The 8,247-nt window shown below is 37.3% G+C and overlaps 2 protein-coding genes across 2 annotated transcripts in view; one reads left to right on the forward strand and one right to left on the reverse strand.

The window, feature by feature from the left end:
- Positions 1 to 2,070, reverse strand: part of smn1 (survival of motor neuron 1, telomeric) — a 5,260-nt gene extending 3,190 nt beyond the window's left edge. Inside the window, exons 1-4 of the mRNA XM_014012538.1 lie at positions 1,978 to 2,070; positions 1,637 to 1,708; positions 1,425 to 1,544; positions 386 to 577 (exon numbers count right to left, since the gene is read on the reverse strand). Coding sequence (XP_013867992.1) covers positions 386 to 577; positions 1,425 to 1,544; positions 1,637 to 1,708; positions 1,978 to 2,025 — 432 coding nt within the window. The 5' untranslated portion in view covers positions 2,026 to 2,070. The remainder of the gene's footprint in view (positions 1 to 385; positions 578 to 1,424; positions 1,545 to 1,636; positions 1,709 to 1,977) is intronic.
- A 53-nt stretch (positions 2,071 to 2,123) lies between these two features.
- On the forward strand, positions 2,124 to 3,544 carry hspb11 (heat shock protein, alpha-crystallin-related, b11). The gene is made up of 5 exons (XM_014012539.1): positions 2,124 to 2,333; positions 2,425 to 2,531; positions 3,113 to 3,181; positions 3,278 to 3,321; positions 3,399 to 3,544. Exons 1-5 carry the CDS (start codon positions 2,242 to 2,244, stop codon positions 3,489 to 3,491), a joined length of 405 nt encoding a protein of 134 aa, XP_013867993.1. The 5' UTR covers positions 2,124 to 2,241; the 3' UTR covers positions 3,492 to 3,544.
- Positions 3,545 to 8,247: the final 4,703 nt, after the last annotated feature.

Genomic DNA, 8,247 nt, shown 5'->3' on the forward strand with positions numbered 1-8,247 from the left:
ACGAGCAGCTGGATAGAACAGGTGGAATTTACGCAGCTCATTTACACACTTTTCCTGAAGATAGAAGAGTTTGTTGAATCTGACGTGACATGTTCGTACGATCCCCTCTCACGAACAAAAGTAAGAGAAATTCAGGATAAGAATACGAACATGTTCTTGCATGAGGACCATTATGTTTTTTTAAGAGAAGCATTAGCATCATGTGCCAAATAAAATGTTTCTGAAGAAAAATAAATTCAAATAAAACAGTTGCAGAGAATATTGTTGTTTCATGAGTAAGCATTACAAAAACAACAGCATACATTGATACAATGACAGAAATATTAACTTAAATATGCTTTAATAATAATATTGTCATGAAAACAAACGATTTGCAATCCTTCACCTTGGTATTTGTTTCTTCGTCAGCCTCAGAAATCTCTGACAGTAAGTCTTCAAGGTTCTGCTCTTCTTCGTTGCCATAATCAGTATAAACGACAACACAAGTGCCCCTCTTCTGGTCTATGGCAGAAATAGTGGCTGCATACAGCTGGCCATCTTCTGACCAGTAAGCACAGCAGGAGTCTCCAACCTGCCACTAAAATACAACATAAAGGGGCGTTAAAGTTAATTTGTATTAGTTATCTGTTGGTTTAAATTTAAATTTGCCCAAAACCTTAATGAAACACAAATTTACTTCACTGAAGTGTGGTGAAACAATTTTATCACCGATATGATTTGAACTAGGGTTGGGCATAATCGTACAGTGTGCAATTAATTGTCAGAAAAACATTAAATCGATTATTTTTTGGCACTTGACCATTAATACGATTAATGCCAGCAGGCAGAGTGCGCTTGGTGCTCGTCTCTGATTCAATTATGACAAACATTAAAAGTAAAATTCTGTAATTTATTTATCTATCAACACAATTTAAAATATGATGTTTAGCCTGAAATCTGTAATTTTCACACAATTTGGAACAATTTTTTTTTATAAAGATCAAATCTTTCCCACTAAATTGGTCATGCGACTACGAAATACGGGTGTCCAGGGACTCCAGGGGATTAATCGTCAAATTAATCGTTATCGGCTAAATACCACAATTAATCGTGATTTATTATTTTGCCAATATTGCCCAACCCTAATTTGAACTATATTTTATTATGTCAAAAGATAAATAAGTTTGTATAAAATGACACAGCATCGACTTCAATCAAGTAAACCCCAAAAGGTGCATTTTTCATGCATTTTTAAACTTTAAGGCTCAACAATAAAATAACACTACAGTATACTTAAACACACAAATTTAAGGTTTACTAGGTTGAAGTTGATGTATGGTCGATTAGAGGTTGAGGCTGTGCCAAAGTAACTGTCCAAAACGTGATACAGGGTTTATTTTAACTGCACTTTTACTTGTAAAATTAATCTTATTTTAGTGCTTTACCTCTTTCTCTGGTGCTGTATTGGTTCGTTTTCTGGTCTGGTTCTTTTTGTTGTTCTTTCTCTTTTTCCCTGGTTTGTTTTTCTTGGCAGTTTCTGGTTCATCTTCACCCTTGAGAGCAGTCTGGCCAACACAAAAAGAAGGAGCACAAAGCATGAAGGGTGGGAAATCATTAGACGGCGCATTAGGAGACACAAAAAGTTCCCCAATTTTACCTTAAACGATGCAACTGCCTTGTCATATGCCTTTATCAGTGCAGTGTCGTCCCATATATCCGAATCATCGCTCTGAAAAAGAGTAATTTAGAAATTGAGCTGCTTAACTTTGAATATCTCTGTGTGTGGCTTTATTCTTTGGTTCATTTCTGTGCAAGTCCTATAAAATCAGTCAGGTGCATTGCATGTTTTATGTTCGTCATCTTTTGTTTTTCAAGTTGCTAAACTCAACGTTGATGATTTGTAGCTTAGCTTGTTAGCTCCCAACCTCAAAAGCATCAAAAACAAGCTGAAACTATCTCGCACATGTCCCGTACTGCTCAAGAACGCTTCAAACTCACCTGTCCAGTTCCACGGGTGAATAATACGTCCTTGCATCCATTCGCCATGTGAAAAATTTTTGAATTAAGGTCCACTTGTTAGCTAAACTACCCTAAAAACGTGCGTCGGAAGCGGATGATAAACTGTGACGTATATATCATGCGACGCTGTGGTTGGCTTGGCAACGGTGAGCGCTTAATTCAGACAAGAAGTAAAAACGCAATAATACTGATAAAACCGCTGCTATTTCCTTCTAAAGTTAGGCACCGCGTGACCAGGTCGTTATGACTGACTCAGGTTTTAGCTCTTCGGATAAACAAGTCGTCCTTGTTTCATCCAGCGATGAGAATCACCCTCCAGAAAACATCATCGACGGGTCAGTGCTGCTTCTCTCGACGACAACGATGATTTTAACGACCATAGCATTAGAGTTTCAAACAAAGTCGTGTTTTTCTTCATCCTCCCAGAAACACAAACACATTTTGGATGTCCACCGGGATGTTTCCCCAGGAGTTCATCATTCGCTTTGCTGAAAACACGGGGATTACCGCTGTGACAGTGGATAGCTACAATGGTATGAACAGCAGAAAATATGGCAACACGGTTGAGCATTTATTCTTTAATCTTAAAATCAGGTATTATTTTCTCCCACTAGTTTGTGAGAACACTGCATTAGTTTTCAACAAATACTTTCACTACAACTTGAGGGACTTGCCTGTCTAGTTTAGAGAACAAGTCATAGTCAGAAAATTTGCTGCACTAATTTAAAAGTTGTGCCTAGCTTTTTACGACACAACACCACTGTTTTGTTAACCAGTCAAAACAAATTGTGCCCACTAATTGATTAGTGACTGTCAAATAAACGCACGTGTCAACTAGTGCAACCTAAAAATGTAACTACTTGACTTGTAATCTACAAAATGCCAATTAAAAGCCAATTAGCTAGTGCAATCAAACGTGCAGGTTGCACACCTTCATCAACTTCCTTTCTTTCGTTTTTTTAACAACAAAAAAGCTTTTATTTTGATAACCCAAAACGTGTTGTTTCTGATTTATTTAATTTTTTTTATTCAAAAATACAATTTATTTCTTCTGTGCTGTTTTACAGTGTCTGACTATTTAATTCAATCATTTCTTTTTCTATTTTGTTTTCAGTCAAACACCTAAAAATAGAAAAGAATAACTCACCAAATGTTTCTCACTTTGAGTCGATCACAGAAAAAGGTGAGAAAAAGCATTTTTTGGCGGCGTTTGTTTTTATATTTTTATTCGAACAAGAAGAAATCTGATCAAGACTCACACGCTCTTTTTCTCTTACAGAATTTGAAAGAACTGAGGGACGTCTTCAGTCAAATGTTATTTCTGTAAGTTGGAACGCAAAAGCGTTTTGAAATAACTGATTACCATTTTTAATCTTAATAATGTGTTTTTTCTCTTTCAGCTAAATGTCAACAGTGCAACCCACCTTCGATTTATCATCACCTCAGGTTTTGACCACTTTGTATCAGTGCACAGAGTCACAGTAAAAAACTGACATACTTTCAATGTAAAATTGGTAACAATTAAATTATAACATAAATATACAAATGTTGCTTTGTGCCATTGTGTGGAAGTAAATCAGTATATTATACTGTAATTCTCTCAGCATATTTGCAGAAGTACCAGTGCAGGCAAACTGTAGGATTGAAAGCTGTACAAGATTTTTAAACCCTGCATCTAATTCCAACATTTTCTTGAAACCATTTCTGTTGGTTTTGCTTATGCAACGTTATGGATTTACTTATGAAGCTTTTAGCCCATGCACATTTGACTGTTCCTGCTAATTTCACAAGCAGATAGTTGGCACGGCTTTAGAATAAACGAGTCGGATTGTGTTGATTGGCAGAATTACTTACAAAGGGACTTTCTCCCTATGAGAGAGATAGAGTTAATTAACTAATTTTGAGCAGCGGGGGTTTATATTGGCGCTGGTACAGTGCTCCTCACCACCCGTCAGCCTCTTCCCCATGAGCTGAATTCAACATCCCCACGGACATGAATAATCATGGGTCACATCGCCTTTTTTGGTGGGGTGGGGTGGGGTGGGGGGGGCAGGGACCAGATGGCATCTCAATCAACCAGTGACTGTCTAACCACAGGCTGAGGGCTTATTTACACAAAGTCCTCCAGCAACCACCTACACATACTGTATAAGCGTTGTACACATGCTTGCACAGAAACACAAACACTGACTCCTACTCCCCTCATTGCCATTTTGACTTGTCGGTGGCAAAAGCTTTGGCGGCATATGAGGACCCTTTGGGACTCCCTCTCCAATTACTTGCTGACTGCAGAGGAGCTTGGGAAATTTGCAGAGGCAGTGTTTGCTAAAGCTTGGTCTGCATACAAGACTCCGAGTAAACCAATAAAATATGAAATACATGCCTGAATAACTGGCCCCCTGATATTTCGGAGCAACTAATTGCTCAGGGATACGACCGGGTTGGAGCACATTTGAGTATGTGAGTGTGTGGTGAATAATGAGGGCAAGGTAGAAACCAAAACAGTGTTATTGACTCATTCATTATTTACCAGTGTGGAATATTTACTGTTATCTCAGAGGTGAAGCTTTGGCTATGGATTAAAGTTCAAACTTGTGTTTAATATGAACACTATTTTATCTTTCAACAGTTGTTTGAATTATGAATGTGTTACATTTGTTTGCTGCGAATCTTCAAGCAAAAGTCTGTTTTCGTATGCCGAACAGGTTTGCCACAGCACCTCCCTGTAACTAATGAATTCAAGCCCTTTTTTGTGCTTAACTGTCAGCCGATCAGAAGAATCTCAGCAGGATATGAGTGCATTATTATCATGTCACAGCAGGGCAGGCAGAGCCAGATTATCACCCTGTTGTCTCTGATTGGCTGCTGTCCAATCACACTGGGACATCTGCTAGTCCAAAATAAATAAATAAATAAAAGGTCCATGAAAAGGTATGGTCACTATAACTATCATATATAAACAAAACAATTCAGATGCAGTTGAAGTTCAAAGTTTCAGCTTTAATTCAGTGGGTTGAACAAAATGATTGCATAAAAAATGTGAGGAACTAAAGCATCTTTTAAACACAATCCATTCATTTCAGAGGCTCAAAAGTAATTGGACAGATTAAATAATTGTAAATAAAATGTTCATTTCTAGTACTTGGTTGAAAAGCCTTTGTTGGCAATGACTGCCTGAAGTCTTGAACTCATGGACATCACCAGACGCTGTGTTTCCTCCTTTTTAATGCTCTGCCAGGCCTTCACTGCAGCAGTTTTCAGTTGCTGTTTGTTTGTGGGCCTTTCTGTCTGAAGTTTCGTCTTTAACAAGTGAAATGCTCAGGTTGAGATCAGGTGACTGACTTGGCCATTCAAGAATATTCCACTTCTTTGCTTTAATAAACTCCTGGGTTGCTTTGGCTTTATGTTTTGGGTCATTGTCCATCTGTGAAATGATGACCAATCAGTTTGGCTGGATCTGAGCACACTTTATGACTCTGAATACCTCAGAATTCATTCAGCTGCTTCTGTCCTGTGTCACATCATCAGTAAACACTAGTGACCCAGTGCCACTGGCAGCCATGCATGCCCAAGCCTTCATTATTGCAATCCCACATTATTACGAATAACTTCATTTCTGGACATTTATGGTTTGATTTCTTTGTATGTATGGATCACTTGGGTTGTTACCAACATCTGGTGAAAATTTCATGTCATTAGCACCTCTAGTAATATATTTACGGAGAAAAATGGTGACGTGTTCAATACTTATTTCACCCGCTGTAACTATCACATGAATATGTTTCAGTAAACAGGTAAAAAAACAAAATTTGTGTCAGTGTCCAAGTATATATGGACCTAACTGTGTGTATTTATACATACATAATTACTTCTGACAGTATGTAATTAAACTGATCCACGGTGACACAGCTGACATATCTTTCTAGAAACATATTAACAGATTGCATAAAACCTCGCATTTTGTGCCATTGTTAAAGTATTGGTGATGTTTCAAACAATATTTTGAAGAAGAACCCCCAACGCCCCTAGCTCCATTATTTTCTTTCATGCCAAACCAATTTGTGTTATCTCTTTAGTGTGGCCCCCCATTTTCATGTCAGTGACAGAGGCACACACTCCAACAATGGGGCCTTAATTTGATTTCAGCGTTGATTTGGTCCCATCAGCTCATTTATGACAAGAGCTGAGACGCAAAGGGCTGTTGTGCGAGGAAGGAAGCGCTGTCAAAAGGCAGAAATTATATAATTAGATCGGGGAGGGAAACAATATTGTCATTATTTAAATTCCAAGAGGAAGGAAGAATGGTAATGAGGGATTGACAAAGAGTGCAGATGAAGAGGGCTTTGAGTGAGTTTACATCTATACGCTTTACAAGTTGGGCTTCACATATTAGTTTCTGAATATAACTCGTCTACACGTGTAGAACTGCAGCACAGTATAAAAAACATTTGTCACCTGTCAACCTTTCTACAAAAAAAATGAAAGAAGAGCATTAGAAAGGGAACCTGCAACATCTTTGTTGCTGTTTGGACACACACACACACACACACACACACACACACACACACACACACACACACACACACATCCTTAAAGTATTAATTTAGATCTTTTGAAGTAGGGCTTTGAGAAAAGGATATGAATAATTAATATCTTACCTGTTATAGAGAGTTTTTAGTGAACGTTTGGAGAAACATTAAATCTGACAAGATCGATGAGCTGATCAGAAAGTGGCCAAGCTCAAATGGATGGCTCAAAACAACATCAGTCTTTCAAATTTTACAGCCATTCATGCAAACACTACTTAAGAAACCTTTTTCATTATGCAACTATTTACATGAAATTCTGTGGTTGTTTGCAAATACAAATGTAGCAGCAACAGCTGTAGCATTTCGAGTTCAATTCAGGGCACTTCTGGCAGAAATGATGTGTGTAATGGATGGTGGTGAAGGTTTTAATTGTTGACGGATGGCAGTAATCCTTGTTTGTATCAGCCCCACTCAAACGTGCCATTAACTCTTCAATCAGCACTGATTTATAAACTTTCTCTAATCTGAGGATGTTCAGAGAGAGCTATCTGAAACAGCAAAGATATTTAATTTTCTAAACTTTTCACAAAATTGGATCCAAACCATCCTTTTAAGGTCTTCCTCAAAGTTTGCAACCTGCTCTGAGTCTTATGATTTTCAGTTTTAATCCTCGATACCATCCTCTATTTTATCACTTTTCTGTACTAAGCATTGGATTCAAAGGATTTATTGGCCACTTAAGTTTGAACACAGATCACCTCAGTTTCACTCAGTTGGTTGGACTTTAAATATCCCAACTGTATGAGCTAATATAAGTCAATGATGGGTAGCTAAGCAATCTTAAAACCTTCCTGTTACCTTCCTGTTAACAGATTTGTAAAGTAATGTGCTTATATTTCTTCCTGCATGCTCTTGTCATGCTCTGAAAGAGTGGAAAATCACATACCACTGTATAATATCGTCATCTAACTTCCAGTGAATAGAGCAGCTAGACAAAAAGACATAAGTGAGTCATCACCTTATCTTTCCTCAGTATTCTTCTGAAATTTTTCAACAAACACACAAAGGGAATCAGTTTTTGTGCTCAGGTTCCATAAAAACTGACCTGAAATACACCCTCTCTCTATTTTGCTGTCTGGATTTCTGTGTCTGGAAATAACATGACACAATGAAAGTTTAAAAAAATGTTCATAAATTTGTTTCAAGCATTAGCCTCTAACCAAATCACAGATTGTTTACTTTTAATAGGTTTTAACGCCTAAGTGTGTGCATTGAAAATGTTGTAGCAAACAAATCAGGTTCATTATAAAGATGTACACAGTTAAGCAGTAGTCTGGTTATTTTTAAATTGATGATCTGGTAAATAGTTATTAATAGTTAGCATGTTATCAGCTGTGACATCAGCAATAGAGAACAGAGTACAGAGAGAAGGGTGGAAGTCTTCCTCCATGATAGGCTAATATAGTCAAACAAGTGTCTGTTTTTTTTTCTTCTTCTTTTTTTTTCAGGCTTCTAAAACATTTTTGTCCAAAATGTCAGGCTGATCAGCATGTCTAGTCACTCAGTAAAAAAGTTAAAAAGTCTACATAACCCAGTTTTTTGCGATATAAAAAAATGAGATCATAATAAATTATTCAGAATTTTTTTTAATGTGAACTCTAACAACTCAATAAAACATACACACACACACACACACACACACACACACACATATATATAT

Source organism: Austrofundulus limnaeus, unplaced genomic scaffold (assembly GCF_001266775.1).
Source record: "Austrofundulus limnaeus strain Quisiro unplaced genomic scaffold, Austrofundulus_limnaeus-1.0 Scaffold92, whole genome shotgun sequence".
In the NCBI taxonomy this organism is placed as follows: Eukaryota; Metazoa; Chordata; class Actinopteri; order Cyprinodontiformes; family Rivulidae; genus Austrofundulus; species Austrofundulus limnaeus.